The sequence below is a fragment of the Oenanthe melanoleuca genome, chromosome 2 (genome assembly GCF_029582105.1).
Source record: "Oenanthe melanoleuca isolate GR-GAL-2019-014 chromosome 2, OMel1.0, whole genome shotgun sequence".
NCBI lineage: Eukaryota > Metazoa > Chordata > Aves > Passeriformes > Muscicapidae > Oenanthe > Oenanthe melanoleuca.
In genome coordinates, this window is record NC_079335.1 from 145997013 (window position 1) to 146015938 (window position 18926).

The 18926-nt window shown below is 43.8% G+C and overlaps 1 protein-coding gene across 1 annotated transcript in view; it reads right to left on the reverse strand.

Moving 5' to 3' along the window:
- Positions 1-18926, reverse strand: part of OBSCN (obscurin, cytoskeletal calmodulin and titin-interacting RhoGEF) — a 145951-nt gene that overhangs the window by 54546 nt on the left and 72479 nt on the right. Inside the window, 14 exon segments of the mRNA XM_056484594.1 lie at positions 312-578; positions 2103-2375; positions 3524-3790; positions 5058-5324; positions 6017-6283; positions 7903-8166; positions 8498-8764; positions 10097-10360; positions 11437-11700; positions 12129-12392; positions 12738-13001; positions 14015-14278; positions 17240-17503; positions 18357-18623. Of these exon segments, the coding sequence (XP_056340569.1) occupies positions 312-578; positions 2103-2375; positions 3524-3790; positions 5058-5324; positions 6017-6283; positions 7903-8166; positions 8498-8764; positions 10097-10360; positions 11437-11700; positions 12129-12392; positions 12738-13001; positions 14015-14278; positions 17240-17503; positions 18357-18623 (3723 nt within the window).

Genomic DNA, 18926 nt, shown 5'->3' on the forward strand with positions numbered 1-18926 from the left:
TACTCTAAAAAGCTTGCAAGTTCTACTGTGTTGTGTGCATAACAAATATTCAATATGGGTACAATCATAACCTGTGCGTTGAGAGAAAACTGTCAACAGATTCCCATGGATGGAAATTAATAATCATTAAACCACAAAATCAGTGACTAAAGGTCTGTTTTAGAGGTAACTGACCCAGCTCTTGGTGAAACTTCTGACATCCCTGTGGTTCTCCTTGGCCACAGGGCAAGGTTTAGCTGCCAAACTACTCAACCCTGTGCCCCTGCCGCGGTGCCAAGCTGTGCCCAGCTCCTCCCCATGCAAAGTCCCACCTTTCAGGTGCACTGCTGCCATGGTTTGCTGGTCCCCTGTGTCACAGGTGTACTCCCCAGCATCAGCTTCGCTCAGGCTGTGGATGGTCAGCTCAGCCAGGGATCCCTCCTGGCGCATCTTGTATTTGTCGCTGGGGCGCAGCACCGTCCCCGCCTTCTTCCACTGCACAGAGGTGTTGGGTTTGGACACCTCGCAGCTCAGAGTGACACTGCCACCTTCCTCAGCCTGCTGGTTCTGCAGGGGCTGTGTGAAGGTGACTGGAGAAGCTAAATCAAGAAAAATCAGAGGGGGAAAAGTGTCACTGCTGACTGCGTAGCAAACCTTGTGTCTGATGAAACTATGGTGCCGTCCTAAATTTGGTTAAAACTCAATTCTAAAGTTAGTTTAAAAGCAAAGCAAGGAATGACAGAAAGTGTTAGATTTCCAGGAGCCCTAAGCTCTCCTGAAAAATCACTGGACACTGCACACATTGAGCACCTCAAGGATTATGCTTCTCCTTGCACAGGAACGGTCATGGATGCAAAGTTTTGAGCACCTCTGTGCATCTATCTCCAAATGAGTACCAAAACCAGACTCAAAAGTCCACTTCTGAAATAGTCCTATCTTAATTTTAGCTACAGCCCTGATTATCTGAGTGACCACAGGGTCTCAAAGTGTGGAAGTAATTCCTACACTTGTGTCCCTGCATTTTCTTTGCTTAAGACACCACAGGACTTCCAAAAGCAAAAGGACTCAGTTGCTTTTGACAGCACAGCACATCTGAAGCCAAGGACAGTAGAAAAAATCCTCTTGGCAGAGCCTAACTAAGGGAGTGGAGCAAGTTTCTTATCTTAAAAAAAAAAAAACCAACAAAAAACCCAACACAACCTTAACAGTCAAAGTGGGTGCTGTTTGTTCATTTCCATTATCTCAGGTGTATTTTCCAGAGTCTCCTGGTTTTAAATGATGAATCTTTAAAGTAAGGACTGCTCCCTCCTGCCTGATTTCATACTTGGAGCTTAGGGAGATCAGCTGGGGGCCCTTTTTGATTTCACCTCAGCACTGGGCTGGGAGAGCTGGCAGCTGAGGACAGCTGTGTCCTCCTCCTGCACTTCCCTGCTCTGCAGTTTCTCCTTAAAGACTGGAGGTGGCACTGAAATTACAAACAAAGCAAAGGGGTTTAGTGTCTGTTTTGCTTTGTTTGCTTTGTTCTCCAGGCACCTTTGTCTTGTTTCCTGCAGTGTTAAAGCTACAGCTGGATGGTTGAGTATCCAAAAAATCCTCTGACTTCAGTGTTATTTACTGAGAGGTTAAAAGAAGCTTATAGGAGGGAAGGAAGGATTTTGGATGGAGAATTTAATTAAAATAATGAAGAAGGAAAGAAGGAAGGAAGAAGAAGGAAGGAATGGAAGGGAAAGGAACGAAAGGGAAGGAAAGGGAAGGAAAAGAAGAAAAAAAACCAGATCTGAGCAACCTGATCTGGATGAAGATGTAGAGAGATTTGACCAGATGGCTTTTAAAGGTCCCTTCAAACCCAAATTATTTTATAATTCTAAGAGGTGAATGGAAATTCCATGTCTATCCATCCAAGCAGTGAAGCCAAGCCAGCAGTTTCTCCAGGAATCAGTGAGCTTTGGCAAGAGGGTGAGATGTCCCCTGCTTATCCATGGTGACTGCAGTCACAGATGCTTTGAAGCACAAGCACCCCCAAGACACAAGGGGTGAATTATGGCCTTGAATTTGCTGCCAGCACAAGCAAAGCACCCCCTGTTCCCACAGATCCTGTTGCACAGCACAGGGAGTGTGCTCACCTTTCACCCTGAGCTCTGCTGTCGACGTGTGGGGTCCCACCCGGAAGGTGACAGTGCCAATGTCCTGCTCTGTCACCTTCCTCAGGGTCAGGGTGTGGATCTTGCCCTTCTCCACAGAGATCTCGTTCATCTCGTTGTTCTGCAGAGCCACATCCTGCAGCTTCCACTCCACGTCCCTGGCGTCCTCGTGGGACACCTGGCACTGAAAGGTGACATCGTCCCCCTCGGCCACCACCCTGTCCTTGAGGCCACTCACGATGGTCACGTCAGGCTCTGCGAGGAGACATGGAAGGGAAAACCTGGATCAAAGCCTGCAGTGGATTTTTGGAAGTCACCTGCTCCAAAGCAGGCACAGGTTGCTCAGCACCTTGTCCTTCAAGGGTGGAGGCAGCACAGCCTCTCAAACCTCATTTCAAACTCTGCCTTCAGTGTACTTGGCAACAGGACAAAGGAATTTTGGATACTGGCTTTACCACTTGTCCTTGCTAAGAGACACATTGCATATTGGTCTGGGTTTTTTTATGTTTGATAGGGTGAAAAAGGCATCAGTGTTGGATGCCAAAATCAGGATTTTGAAATTTGTTCCATTCACACTTAGACATTGTCACAGGATAACTTTAAAGCTGATCCTCTCTATTGTATTTCTGTGAACAGATCTGCATTTACTCCATGCTGATGCTCCAAAGTGGCTGAGGCCCTGGCTGGCTTTGTCCCCCCAGCAGGAATCAGTGGGTTAATGTGAGCACAGAGGTTCTGCACTGCAGTTTGCCTGAGTTCAGCCTCTAGGACAGCTGGGCTCCCATGTAGGGATCATACAGATCAGCAGGGAGAAGCTGGAAATACCCCAAACCCACTGGGGAACACCAAAAGAATCATAAAATCACTAAGGCTGGAGAAGACCCCTAAAAAATCATCGACTCAAACCATTGAAAAAGCAGCCCAATCTCCCTCTGAGCAAGCACAGTGGATATTCCTACAACTGAGGTCACCATCTGCACCAAAAATGCTGCAGCTGGGTGTGATGAGCAGGGGATCCATGACGTGGAGCAGCCCGTGGAGATGCTGGGGCTGTTTGTTCCACACCAGTGGTCCAACCTAAGCTCTGCAATGATTTTAAGGCCAGATGCAGCTGCCATGTGACTGGAAGCTGGGGCTGGACCATCTGTTCAGTCCCATGCACATGATGTCAAGCAAATATTCCAAGCCATGAGTCACAGATTACAGCTGCCTTATCCTCTCCTGTTCACCTTTTGCTTTGGTGCATCCACAGACCATAAGATTTTTTTAATGAAACCCATCCTGTGCTCCATATTGACCACAATGACTCATTTTATGTGATGTATGTGTATATAACTCTGTCATGGTGCAAAATCTTAGTTTCCTGTAGGGAAAATCTCCTTGTTCCAATAAACAGTTCTTGCCTTTCACGGTGAGTTTGGCTGAGCTGGTCTGGTCTCCAGCCTTGCAGGAATATTCTCCAGCATCCCCAGGCTCCAGGTGGTGAACACGAAGCTCCCTGAGGGTCCCATCCTGCCACATTTCATACTTGGAGCTGGACTGCAGGAGGACTCCATCCTTCCTCCACTCCACCTCTGCCTTGCTGATGGAAATCTCGCAGCGCAGCCTGGCTGTTCCTCCCACTTCCACCTCCTCATTCCTCAGCTGCTGCTTCAGCTGGGGTTTGATGGCTGTAAAATGAGAAATAAATAATACATCAGCTGGTTGCTTGAGTGCCAGGTCTGCACAGCTCAGCACAAGGCACCTGGGCTCTGCTGCTGCAGTACAATTTTGCATTAAGCAGTGCTATAAAAATAAAACCATTTTTTCACTATGAACAGACATATATTGTGTACTGATCCAGAGGATCAGAAAGTTTCCCAAATACCTTTATATCCCATAAAGTCCAGGCCATCCACATCACACCTTTTATGCATCTGCTCAGCATATTGGAAACACACAAAGGTTCTGACTAAGCAAAACCTGGTTCTTTCTGCTTAAACCAGTGTAAATCTTTGCACTTTTACAGAAATACTCCTGATTTTCAAAAGCTGAATAATGTAAAGCTTTAAACTGATTTCTGATTTCTCAGCTGTTTTGTCAAGACCCAGATCATCATCAGTGAGTCCTTCCAGATGAAGCACAAATGGACATTTATTCAAGTAGAGCACAGAACAGCTCAGACAGCAGCTTGTCACTGATGGAAACAAGAAGGAGATATCCATGGGCTGTGTGTGAGCAGTTGGAAAAACAGGAATCTCAGTGCCTGTGGTTCCAGCAAAAACACCACTGTGAGACAGGTAAAGCAATCACTGGGCTCTTTCCCCCATAGTTGATGCAGGGGTTGTTTTTTAAGTCAATCAGCAAAAAAATGTTGTTTGAAAGGTTATGGCTTAGATCAAAACCACAAATTCCACCCAGCTTTGAGACAAACATTTCATAGATGGTGCTGGGATGGCCCTGTTTGAGCAGGGAGGTTGGACCAGTGACCCACACCATGATTCTGTGACCCACAGTGACCAGTGACCCACACCATGATTCTGTGATCACTCACAGACATTATTCCTGGTTTGGTTAAACACAGCATTCTCGGGATCTTCACAGGGAGATTAAAAATAGCAACCTCAAAATGCTTTTTTTTGTAAGATGTGTGATTTGCTATTGATTCAAGGGAACCAGCAAAATTGCAAAACACCAAGAAGAGTTCTGTTAATATTTCAAAATCCCCATGACACAGAATTCCTTGCTTTTATCATATCAGAGGAAGGGGTCAATGCACTGCACTCTGCTTCACAGGCTTAAAGAGGAACCCTGTCCCACCAGATCCACTTCTCTGTACTCTGCTTTAAGACTGGGCAGCTCTTTTCCTTATTATCTCAAGATTTTGGATTAGATAGCATCATTCACACAATTCCACAATGCCTCTTCTCCTGCATCCCAGCTGGGTGCAATGCTAACCATTCACTCTGAGGACTGCAGTGCTCTGCTGGTCTCCCGTGTCACAAGTGTAATCAGAGGCATCCTCTGGCTCTACATTGTGGATCACAAGCTCAGCTGTGTGCCCACTTAATTTGATTTCATATTTGGCACAGGGGAAGAGCTCCACGGTGCCTTTCCTCCACTCCACGGGCGCGTTTTCCTTGGTCAGCTCGCACCGGAATCTCACCGCGCCTCCTTCCTCTGCCTCCTCATCCTCGAGCTGCTTTTGGAAAAGAACTGGCAGAGCTAAAAGAGAAAAGAAAAGCATCAGCAGGATCTTTTAGTGAAGCCTGAGTCAAGTCCTGGTTAACACATATTGACACCTGGAGAACAAGATACTCTGCTTTTCACTGATATTCCTAGGTAGGATCCACGTTTTTGAATTTTCCTGAAGAGACTAGGAGATCTTGCTGCATCAGAAGAAGCCATCTGCACCCATAACATTTATTTACTTTGCTCCTTGACTCAAATCCTTCCCAGTGGTGAATTCATTGAATGATTTTATCCTTCAGTTGATGTAATAATGATCTCAAGAGCAAAGAACTTCAGAACTCCATGGACAGCCTTGAGAGGTCAGGGATGTCGCTGTCTGTCTTCTTCCAGGATTTGAAAGAAAATATTCTTTTTAAATATTCAAACAACATGTTATGTGAAATGTCCAAATGTTATGTTAAATCATTGTTTTTTCTTTGATTTCTCCTCAGGCACAAAGCTTGAATGTATTTCCTATTAGAACCCCAAACTCAAACACAGCACTGGAAGAACAAAGTATCATCCTCTTCTATTCTTATAAAAAATTAAAAAATCCTAATATATCAGATGAAAAAGAAAATATTTGTAGAGAATAAGAACAATGCACTTTAAAATATTCCTATTTCAATAGTTGTTTGGCCTGTTGGAGGCACCTGTTCCTTTAGCAGCCAGCTCACACCACGTACCTTTCACACTGAGAGCTGCCCTGGTTTCCTGATCCCCCGTGTCACAGCTGTATTCTCCTGTGTCTTCTAATCTGAGATTGTGTATCAAGAGCTCTACCAGGCATCCCCTCTGCCTCATTTCATATTTCTGGCTGGGCTGCAGCCCCACTCCTCCTTTCCTCCATTCCACTGCAGCACTGGGTTTCGACAGCTCACAGCAGAACCTGGCTGTGCTTCCTTCCTCAAATTCCTCATTCTGTAAAGGTTGCTTAAACGTGATGGGCAGTGCTGAAAAATTTGAGAGGAAAACGTTTCAGGAGTGTTTTAGTGCAAGAAGGATCCAGTCCTACCCTCATCCTTCAGGTATTATTCTAATGCTTCCATAATTATGGGGATGCAACTCTCTGTCTTGGCAGAATCTTTCTTGAGCCACTAAGGGAACCAAGAGCTGAGGACAGGCAAAGTTAGGAGAGATCTGCTCTTAGTGGTCCACAGAATGGCTTGGATTGGGGTCTGAAGGAGTCAGACTTTCCTATGGAAGAGTTTCCATGCCAGCTAGGGATGCTTTAGGCAAAGATCACTGGGAATTCTTTTACACAGATCCCTGCCCCTCAACAGAGGTCTGTGGGTTTGCAGTATTAAACAAAGAGAATTTCTGCCCCAAATAAGGCTTCTATCAATGCATAAAAGATCAGGTTAGTATTGATCTCTTGGTAAGAGGTCACAGTCAAGTGATAAATGGGAGGGGAAATGCAGATTTCAGTTAAGGCCTTGCTCTGGATGGTACAAGGAGTGGAGTTACACAGGTGTGGATTCAAGTTGTCTGCAGTCAGCATTTCAACCTGAAGTTCAAAGCCTCCAGTAACAACACAGCACATTCATAGATCACAGAAATCCCTTATCCCCTAATTGGTGCATCTCTTACCATCCCAGACAGGCATTAAATCAAATTAACCATCCTTTATCCCATTCCCATATCCAGCCACACTCCCAGCACTCAGAGCAGGAGGGTTCAGCACATTTTTACATCATTGCAACATTCAAGGCCAGCTTGGTTTAGGCTGTGGACAACCTGGTCTAGTGGAAGCTGTCCCTGCCCATGGCAGGGGCTGCAATGAGATGAGCTTTAAAGTCCTTTCCAACCCAAACTATTTTGGGATTCTATGATTTAATTGCTTTCACACTTCAGATACTGCAAGAAGAACCTTTCTGCCTTGCTGTGTGCCATGCCCATTGTAGTGGTTTTCTTGTTTAAAAAGGGCTATAAAATAGAAATATGACTTGGACTTGCTGCAGCTTGGGAAAAAAAAAATTAGAGGGAAAATGAAAGCACCAAAAGAGAGGGTTTTTCCCAGATGTCTATAAACCTCAAAGCTCTAGATTCAAACTATGAAGCTATTTCCCCAGAGAAGCAATAGGAATATCTGCAGAGCAAGAAGAAATGGATTTCAAGAAGTTATATTTGTCATGAAATACATAGAACCTATTCTATGTTCTAAAAATGGAATAATAGTTTTCCTACTGTAAAAGTAGCCAGTGCTGCCCTGATCACTGAAGAAGTGTTCTGAAGATCAGCAGGGAATTTTCAGAGTTCAGATTCCCTCCTAATACAGAGACTGCAGGAGTTCATACCCCTCTCAAGGCAGGGAATTTTCAGAGTTCAGATTCCCTCTTAAGGCAGGCCACTTGCAGGAGAGATTTTTGATTATTCTGACAGCAGAATACAGAAAAAATGCACTTAGCTCTGCATGGCAATTCCCATTTTCTGCCTGACCACTCCCTGAGCTGCACAGACCAGGCTATTCTGCACCCTTGTGATTTACAGTCTCTTCCTTTAGCACCACTAAACCACAGTTGTTATTTTTGTTTTCAGAAGATATTACAGCCTCTTCCCTTGAGTTTTTTACCATTGACAGTCAGCTTGGCAGTTGTCTGCTGCTCTCCACACACACAGGTGTAAACTCCAGCATCCTCCTCCTCCAGCTCATGGATAATCAGCTTTGCAACAGCACATTCCTGACTCATTTCATATTTGCTGCTCTCTTTGAGCACCTCCTGCCCTTTCTTCCACTCCACCTCAGCAGGTTTTGTCAGCTCACACTGCAGAGCAGCTGTGCCATTTTCCACAGCTTCCAGATCCTTCAGCTCTCTCTTGAATTCTGCAGGCAGCACTGAAGAGTGAAAGAGTTACCACAGAGAGGGTGAATTTTCCTTAAAATGCAGCTTGGTGAGGTCCTGGGAAAGGGGTTTCATGGGGCAATACCAAGCCCTGATCCAGGTCAGTGGAACACTGAAAATCTTCCCCAGCTTCCCTGGACACTGGATCAGGGCAAGGAAAGTGAGATGAACCAGCAGAGCTCAGGGGGACGAACACCAACAGGGAATGTTTTTCCTATTTCTACAAAAAGAAGAAGCACAGAGAGGAGCCAAAAGCAAACAGAAAGGGATGGGAACAGAGATTTGGGCAGGTCTGGGGGATGTTCACCCCAAGGATTACATTACCATGAACTGTTAAGGCAGCAGTGCTGGTCTTGTCTCCACACACACAGGAATAATCCCCACTGTCACTCAGCTCCAAGCCATGCACCAGCAGCTCCACAGCACGTCCCTGCTGCCTCATGCTGTACTTGGAGCCCGAGGTGAGGATGTGCTGGCCCTTCCTCCACTGCACACGGGCAGGGACCTTGCTCAGCTCACAGTGCAAAGTGGCTGTTCCACCTTCTACGCCTTCCTGGCTGGTCATTTCTTCTTGGAAAAACGGAGGCACAGCTGAAGGATGCAGGTGAAATGTGTTACAAACCGAGGGTGGCCACAGGGAGGGGTGAGGAAGCGACAGGGGAAAGTTGTGACAAAGGATGGGCGAGCATCAGCCACAAAGAGAGGAAAGAGAAATGAAAATATCTTAGTGGGAATAGACAATCTAATCATTTTAGAATTACCCTGGCTTCCTACAGCAAAACTGCACAGTTCTGAACAGATTTACACCTGTTTCATACCAGTTTCCTCCTCAGAAAAATGCAGAGTACCAGCTCTGAGCTCCTCAATTCATATTATTGGTGTCTTCCACACACTTCATGGCTTTGCACCCTTTTCCTACTGACAGAGCTGCCCTGCTGTGCTCTGACTGTTGACACAGCCCCTTACTCATCCTCACTCTTTCTTCCTTGAGATATCCTTGAAGAGACACATTTGGGACTCACAGATTCTTCTTGACCCCAAAGTAAATCTCCAGTTGCTGAATTCCAGCCTGGGTTCTCATCTCAGAACACATTTTTCCCATTTTCCATAATTCTTGTACCCATTGCAACTTGCATCCTTGAAATAAATGTGGTGACCTTCACATATGTCCCTCCGTTAACTAGGTGGGATAATAGGATATTTTATCTATTTAACAAGGCTGGAGATCTCAAATTTCAAAATTAGTGTCCAGTATTAGAGACTTAGTCAAAATATCCAGGCTAGAAGACAAGCTTAGCCCTGATTTAGCACATTTCCCATTCCAGCAGTGTTAAGCTGAAACACCAGACTTGTTTGTGCAGCAAAGGAAGACCAGAAGCAGGTCACAGAAAGAATTTATTCTTTCCTCAGAAAAATCAGTGTCCCAATGGAAATTATCTTTGGGCATCAGGACAGAGATTATGGGCACAAAGCCCAAAATAGACATAACTTGGTGCAGAGGAAATGATGATTAACAGAGACTTATTCTGGATACTCCTTATTCCCTGTATTAAAATGGTTGGTATTGAGAATTCCAGAAAGGAATGGCAAAGAATAATCAGAACTGTGGTTTAGAGAATAAATGCAGGAAAGGAAAGAGAAAAGAGCAATGGGATTATATGGTAAGAAAGGAATGGCAGAAGGGAGAGAAGAAAGAACAGGCTTGTGTTTAAGGAAAGGAAAAGGCAAAAAGGATGGCACAGAGAAATGCAGACAGGCATTTTCCAATTTCCACAGCCTGCAGGTGAGGAGGGGCAGGGAACATTTTCAACCTGATGGAAGTTCAGTTAATAAGGATGGACAGAGAGATGTGGAAACCTGAGCAGCTGAGAGCAGAGGACAGAGGTTTGCAGCCAGGAGACAGGAGGTGAGGGATGGCTTTACCCTGCACTGTCAGCACAGCTGTGCTCTGCTGCTCCCCACACACACAGCTGTAGTCTCCTGCATCCTCCTCAGCTACTTCACGGATCACCAGCTCTGCCTTGAGCCCTTCCTGCCTCATTCTGTATTTCCCACTGGGTTTGAGGATGCTCTGGTCCTTCCACCACTCCACTGGGGCGGCCTTGGAGAGCTCACAGAGCAGGGAGACTTCTCCACCTTCTTCTGCTTCCTTGTCCTTCAGCTCTTCCTTAAACACTGGTGGCAGAGCTGGAGGGTGCAACGTGGACAAAGGGACAGCAGAAAACCAAATTAAACCTCATTTTTACTTTGAGATTGTTTCCCCTCTTGCCTTTTTCTCAGCCTACTGTAGATATTCTTATCCATAACCAAGTTCAGGAACTCTGAAAGTGTCTTTCTTCAAGCATAATGTGATTTCAGTCACCCTGAGGGATCAGTTCCCTGGGTTTTTGTTGTTATTTATAGTGAAAGAGCAAAACAAAGACCCAGACCTCAGATTAACAGCACTCAAAAGTATCACTGGATGCAGAACAGTTCTGCTGGATACAGACCTATTTTACCCACACAAATGTCATTTTTTGGGGCTGCTGTTGTTTGTTTCTGGTTTGTTTTTATTAAACTGTTACAGCCTCATCTACATAAAAGCAGACAGATTTAAAAATAAAACTACTCCTCGTTTTAAACTGAAGTTGGAAGGGCCATTACTCCTCATTTTGGAAATCATAACTCAAAGACAAAACAAGCTACAGGAATTAAGCTCTGGAATGATAACACTTCTCTCACTCTGTACGTCTGACTTATTTAAAGAATTTGGAACCAACAACAACAACAAAAAAAAAAAAAACAAAAACAAAACAAAACAAAAAAAAAAACAAAACAAAAAAAAAACAAAAAAACAAAAAAACAAAAAAACAAAAAAACAAAAAACAAAAACACATGGCCAGAGAATTCTCTCTTCTTTCTGGTCCCCCCAACCCTCATTTCTCCTTTTCCAGTTCCTGGAGAAGAGGCACCTGACAGCCCATAGCTGAGAAACTGTGGTGGACTGAAGTGACCTACAGGGCTGGAGCTGGAAAATACAAATATCCAAGAGGAGGAGACTTGCACAGAAGGAAACTTCTCATTTTCTCCTTTTAAAGGACAGATTAATAACGACCCAAAAATTCACCATGAGCGACTCTTTCTCAGGAAGAAATGAGTTATAAATAGAATGAAGGAAGAAGGGATAAAAACAAAGATAAACTACTGACCCAGGGAAGAAGCAACTACATTTCAGAATTATGCCTACCTCAAGAGATTTATCAATATTAATAAGTTCTTTTTACCATGAACTGTTAAGGTTGCTGTTGTCTTCTGGTCACCACACACACAGGTGTAATCTCCAGCATCTTTTACTTCTAGCTCAGGAATGACCAGCTCTGCAGTGGTGCCAGCCTGTCTCATTTGATATTTGTCACTTGCTTTGAGCACTTTGGGCCCCATTTTCCACTGCACAGGAGCTCCTTTGGTTAATTCACATCTCAGAGTGACTGATGCTCCTTCTTGGGCTTCTTCATCCTTCAGCTCTTCCTTGAAAAGCACTGGCAGGGCTGGGAATGGAAAGCCAATAGAAAGTGTATTTAAACCAAGAGATCAGCATTGTGAATTCTCAGCTGAAGTTCAAATCTGGCCAAATCAGGGTCTGAGGTTGAGGGTATCACTATGAAGATCTGGAAAATGGAATCCAGCAGTAAGACTTGAAGTGCTGAGATGACCAAAGTACAAGATTTAAGGTGGAATTTGAAGGATTTATCACAGGACAGAACATCTCAGCTGATCTAACAATTCCTGGGTGCAATTCCCTCAAACCTACAACGCAGCAGAGTGCCTGCAAGGAGAGCCAGTCCTGTCCTCAGATCCCTTCTCTGCAACACCAGACAAAAAATAAACACCTGAACAAGAACTGGGCACGAGATAACAGGTGGGCACTTCATGGGGGTTTCAGAGAAACAGAAAATGGACAATGATCTGCATTTACCCTTGACTGCCAGAGAGGCTGTGCTCTGCTGCTCCCCACACACACAGGTGTAATCTCCTGCATCCTGCAGCTCTAGGTCACGGATTTCCAGCTCTGCCAGGCCACCCTCCTGCCTCATGATGTATTTGTCACCTGCCCTGAGTATTTTGTTCCCTTTCTTCCACGCCACAGCTGCAGCCTTGCTCAGCTCACAGCTCAGAGTGGCTGTTTGGCTTTCTGTGCCTTGCAGGTCCTTCAGGTCTTCTTTGAAAAGGGCTGGCAGGGCTGGAGGTCACAAAATGCACAAAGGAAATTAAAAATGACATGTGGCACACGGGTGACAGAAGGGGTGGGGTGGTACAGAATCAGAGAACACTTCAGGGTGGAAACAGGGTGTTTTCCTCATAATTCCAGGACATTGGACAAACCAAGACAGAAAGAGAAAAGCAGTGTGGATACAACCAGATGTTACAGAGAATTTACAGATTTAAAGAAACAATTCAGCCACAGATGAACACAAAAGCAATAACAATGAGCTGGCATAGAAATCCACAATAATACAGTTGTTTATAATACAGATAATATATTTATCATATAATGCATAAAATAATACAGATATATTATTTTTACCATGCACTATCAGAGCTGCTGTAGTCTCCTGCTCTCCACACACACACGTGTACTCCCCAGCATCTTTCAGTTCCACATCCTGGATAAGCAGCTTCCTGACCAAGCCCTCCTGCCTCATTTTGTACTTGTCACTGGCTTTGAGCAAGGTGCTGCCCTTCCTCCACTCCACGGGGGCAGCTTTGGTCAGCTCACAGCTCAGAGTGGCCGCTTGACCCTCGGTCACCTCCTCGTCCCTCAGGCTCTCCTGGATGCCTGCAGGCAGCACTGGGGATGCAATGGGAACAGGGTTAAAGGGAGAGAACACAGCCTGCAGGGGAGGGAATGTGGGGAAGGAAAGGTGGAGAGGTGTCTTCACATCTCATTTGGGGGTTAGGTCCCAAAACCACTCTGTACATGGAACTGGTTTCAGTTTCACCTTTTACAAAGGTTTCCCCCCTTGTCTTTGGTGCAATACAGAATGTGACCAGAAATGTGAATTCTGTCCCCATCTGTTAACCCAGCTGGGGCAGTGATCCTGATCTCCTGGCACACATTATCTGCTCATGGGCCATCTTTAAACCAGCTGGGCAATCATCTTTATCTTCCCACAGCCCATCCTCCCTCCAGGAGATATCTCCTGTTCATGGCCAGTGAGTCCCAGGGCATGACTGATAAAATTCCATCATCCCACTGGGAGATGCTCCAGCCAGGGGAGGAGCCAAGCCTTTCCTACCCAGATAAAAACTGACATTTTGGACACCAAGGCACCTTCTTTCCACTGGATTCCAGAGGAAAGTCAGACCTTTCCACATCATCCCTGGAGCTTCAGAGGAAACTGCACCTTCTCCAGGAGCACTGCTCCAGCTGAACCACATCTGCCCCTGCAGGAGGATGCAGCCACCATTGAATGGGACTGTGCCAACACCCTGACTGACTGACGGGTGTCAGCTTGGATTCTGACTCTGGCAGGGTTTGGGATTGTTCTTTGTAACACTGCATTTCTATTTTAATTTTCCTAGTAAAGAACTGCTATTCCTAATTCCCCTATCTTTGCCTGAGAGCCCCTCAATTTCAAAATGATAATAATTTGGAGGGAGGCGGTTTACATTCTCCATTTTCAAAGAGATTGGCAGACACCTGTCCTCCAAACCAGGACACCTTTAAATCACAAAATTCATCCCTGTGGTTGTGCCATGCAAGGCCAGACTCAGACAACTGCGCACAGATAAGAGTGGTGATAGAAACAATCCAAAGCACAATCTCAACAGGGATGGGACCCAGGTGGAGCTGGTCATTACCATGCACTGCCAAGGACGCTGTGCACTGCTGCTCCCCACACACACAGGTGTAATCCCCAGCATCCCCCTCGCTCAGGCTGTGGATCACCAGCTCTGCAGTGACATCCTTCTGCCTCATTCTGTACTTCTCACTAGGTTTGAGGGTTGTCTGTCCCTTTTTCCACTCCACTGGGGCAGGCTTGGTCAGCTCACAGTGCAGAGTGACTGCTTCACCCTCCTCGGCCTCCTCGTCCCTTAACTCTTCTTTGAACAGAGCAGGAAGGGCTGAGAAACAGAGCAGCAAAGGTTTTCATGACAAACAGCTCTTGACCACCAAAATAAACCATATTCACCAGTATTCATGCCTGCCTGGTAATGAGCATCATCTCACAGAAGGAAGATGATTTGTATCATAGACAAAAAATGCTCTCGTCATTTCTTTCAGCAAATATTAAATAAATTGGCTGATTGATTTAGAGATTTATGGAAAATAAACAGCAGAAGTGGGGAAACTTCATGTATGGTCAAAACTGCAACTTTCTCAGTATAACCCAGCCAAGAAAATCAATCCAACAGGTTACATCAAGATCAGGAAAAAAGCTGAAGGAAAAAATTACAAACTTTTAATTTACGTTTTAAGGATGCCTTTACCCCTAGTCCATAGTTAGGATAAAGACTTAAGAGTAGAATCAGAGAAAAATCCTGAAAATGCTTGGGTAGGAATAAAAAGGGAAGAGAAGGATGATGTAGCCACTGCAGAAATCTGCCATAAATCCCTCACCCAGGCAGTTCAAGTGCTTCCTGACACCTCATCACTTTTGGAACAACAAACAGAATTATTCAGACTGTAAGACTGGATGGAAATATGGCATTATGGGGAAGCAATAGGATGGGAACTACATTTGGATATAAAACAGCTAAGAAAGAGCTTGAGAGGATCTCCAATTCCTGATCCTCACCAGCAGGAAAGAAGTAATTGAGAATAAGGATGTGGAGGATAATTGTTCAGACATTAATGTAAATAGATTAAAAGGAAGGAAACAACAAGGGAGATGTTGGTCTGCCTCTCTTTCAGGAATGGAAGTTGATAATAGGTGAACGTGGGGAAAGCTGAAGTGCTTAATTCATTTTTTTTCATTATTATTAAATGTTAATTTTATTTAAGGAAGTAATAGAAATTCTGGCTTGGAAAAGTAAAAAAAAAAAAAAAAAAAAAAAAAAAGAGGATTAGAGAATATTTCACTAAGTATATTGGAATTCTGGAATTCTTAAGGTGCAGGCACAACCAATTTCAGACACTGACAGTGACACTGCAGAAATCAAAGAGAGTGGATGATGGTCCTAAAGTATGGGAAAAACAGAAACTAAGAGGTGAAAATATTTCAATATTTCTCAGATTTAAATACACACATTTAGTTCTTGCTGTGCAAACTGAGATTCTAAAATCCCAGAGAGTAAAGAAAGAAAAACCACTGGTGTAAAGTCAGTGGAGCTGACAGAGCTCCAAATTAAACGTTTGCTTTAAAATGAGCTGGAGGTGTCCCTGATTCCCATGGTCTGAGTTTGATAGATCTCCATTGACAAAATGGGAATTTGGGAATACTCTTGAGTCTTGAAGCTGAATTCCATTCATGATGATTGTCATAGAAAAAAGAGAGAGCAGAGAAGGATCCAAGGAACTGTGGCCATCTCAACTTAATTATTTGAAAAACAGATTTGCCAAGAGCTTTCCTCTTCACTAATGGGTGGACCAGGGTAATTTTTTCTTGGTATAGATTAAGCTTCCTTGGCAGAAATACACATTATATGTTCTACATTATTATTTTAGTAAAGTTTTAACTTTGATATAGGTGGAATTACAGAAGGGAAGAGCTACTAATCTGAAAATCAGTTACAGGATATTGGACTGGGGTTTATACTCACAGTAAAAGAATTAATTGAGCAGAATTTCTCTCTACCCTGAGTTCAGGATTATTCATCATTTTCTGTAGTGACTTGGACAAAATAGTAACTTTGAAATGCAAAGTTTCATTAATTGTGAATATGATCTCAAGGTGGGAAGAAAGAGAGTGAAAACATTTCTTTAAAATGGATTAAGATATAGAAGACTTGTATGAAGTAAGTGGTGATAAAATAGGCTTCAACTCAGCACGGGCAGTTGGAAAATATTTAAGGAAAATCAACAACAAATACAAGAAGGAGCAGATCTGCAGTGGGGGATTTGGGGTTGCAAAAAAATCAAGTCTGATGCAAATAAAGAAATCCTGATAATCAAGATGTATAACTTGGAGTGTTGCATTTCTACTTTTTTCAAAAATTATGCAAATATTTCTCCCTTTCTATAAAATTTGAAATAAGGAATAATGACTTCAGGTGCTTCAAGAAAGATTTTTGTTGAAATAAAAACAACTTTTCTGACAGAAATTATGGTGACTTGGGGCTCAAGGATGGACTGACCAGTACAAGTCCATTTCAACTCTACTTCTCATGGTTAAATTGGAAGTTCAAGACTTGAAGCAATCCTTTTTTATTAGCAAATACAAAGATGGGCAGAAAAGCAAAGAAATCCACTCCCTGAATTCAGACCTACTGGATTTCCAGATGAGAAAGAGGCTGAAACTACTTCTGACTGTCCTGCATTAATAGTGAAAATATTCCCTCTCTTCCATGGAAAATTTGCAGATGAATTTGGCTGAGGACTCTGAAATATTCTCCTACTCTAATACTGAGTATTCTGCAGTACCTGGATAAAAATCAACACTATTCTGATCAGAATTACAAAGAAAATTATGCTGAACCAAGTTTTCTTTTTAGTATTTAAAATTACTTCTCAAAACCTGATGCAACTTGAAATAAAATTGCTCTTTTAAAGAGCTAAGAATATTGAGCTTAATCAAAGAATGTTCCTGCTGCTCCATCTGTCTAGGTTCAAGTCAAAAGTGATTAAAACAGAATAAAAAAAAGCAAATGTGTGACATCCTTCAGCCTTTGGTGTGGTACAAAGAAATACAGCCCTGCACTGACAAGAGCAAGGAGAATAAACAGGGAAAATGTTAGTAAAAAATAAATGGAATTACAGTTGTGGTTAGAATTAGACAAAAACCACAATAAAAAGAAGAAAGTCTGTTATGAACAGAATTAATGATGGACTGAGTAGAGAAAGAAGTTGCTGTGTATCAGTGCTGAGGCTTCCAGAGGAGGAGGGACAAACACCACCCAAAAAAATCCCATTTCCGTGGTTTTTACCGTGCACTGTCAGTGCTGCCGTTGTCCTCTGCTCTCCACACACACAGCTGTATTCCCCAGCATCCCTGACCTCCAGAGCATGGATCAGCAGCTGGGCCCTGCTGCCCTCCTGCCTCATGGTGTATTTCTCACTGGGTTTGAGCACCTTGTGCTTCTTCCTCCACTCCACGCAGGCAGCCCTGGACAGCTCACACTGCAGAGTGGCTGTTGCACCTTCTGTGGCTTCTTCATCCCTCAGCTCCTTCTGGAAGTGCACAGGCAGGGCTGGGGGGGTCAAAAGGAGCAGAATGTGGGACCAGGGCAGCGGCTCAAGTAACCAGTTCATGTGGTCTGGCAACCATAAGTGAAAAGCAAAGCCCTTCCTACTAATCAAATCCATCAGGGTTGGTGATCTCTCTGAGAACCATAAGAATTGGCTTTGGAAAGCTGGAAAACACCTCATTCCTAAGTCAGAGAGGGTTTTTAATGGTGAAGTCCATGGTATGAAGTGAAGAACCACATCAATCTCAAGCTCAGACCTGCCTGAGACCAACCTTGGATATTGCCTGCTAGAATGGAAAATAAAGCCTCACCAGAGCATCTAAATTCTATGAAAATTGCTACTGAAATAGTTTATAAATGGACCTACAGCATCAATTTCACTTTTCCATGAGTGACCTTTAAAAGATTCTTTCTATCCCAAACCATTATATAATTTCACCTCACAGAGTGGTCTAGTAGAGCTTGGCCATCAAATTATACTGAAACACTGATAACTGTCTCAAAAATATCTCATCAACGAATTTCTCAACTTGAAGACTGTGACATCTTCACAATCAACATCACAATAACGTGGTTTTCTATTTCTCAGCACCTACTGCTGAACATAAGGATCAAGAAAATGAGTTGGCACCAGGATGAACATCTGCAATTTTTGCCATGAAAGTTCAGCCTGCACCTGACACAAACCAAAATTCCCATGTCCAACTAGATACTGCTAAACTCATCAAAAACAGGGCTGCACTTTCAAAGTGCAAACACCCCTATGCTCTTAAAAAAAAAAAAAAAAAAAAAAAAAAAAAAGCTGTTTGAAAATTCTCCCTTTAATTTGTCACATATTTCCTTTCTTTATTTTTACCATTCACTTTGAGCGCAGCCGTGGTTTCCTGCTCCCCACAAGAGCACGTGTAATCTCCAGCATCTGCCAGGGCTAAATCATGGATCACCAGCTCAGCCACCGTGCCCTGGCATCTCATGGTGAACTTGTCACTTGTCCCCAGCGTTTTGTGTCCTTTCCTCCACGCCACGGCAGCTCCAGCCTTGCTCAGCTCGCAGCAGAAAGTGGCCGTGCCATTTTCTGTGCCTTCCACGTTCTTCAGCTCCTTCTTAAAGTGAGGAGGGAGGGCTGAAGGTCACAGGTGAGAGAGAGCACTTAAAAATCGAGCAAATAGCGTGTCTTGACTGCCCCACTGGATTAAAGCACTTTAAAATGTTTTAGGATGTACAGAACCTGAGAGCAAGGGATGATTTCAGGGGCATCCCTGACTTGTGCTTTGCAAAACACCACATTCAGCATCCCACAATGACTTGGAAATCAGAGTTGATTTACAACAACTCTGAGCACCATAAAAGAGTGAGTTTGGAGAGCTGGAAAACACCTTATTCCTAAATCAGAGGGTGTTTTATTCCTAAATCAGAGGGTGTTTTA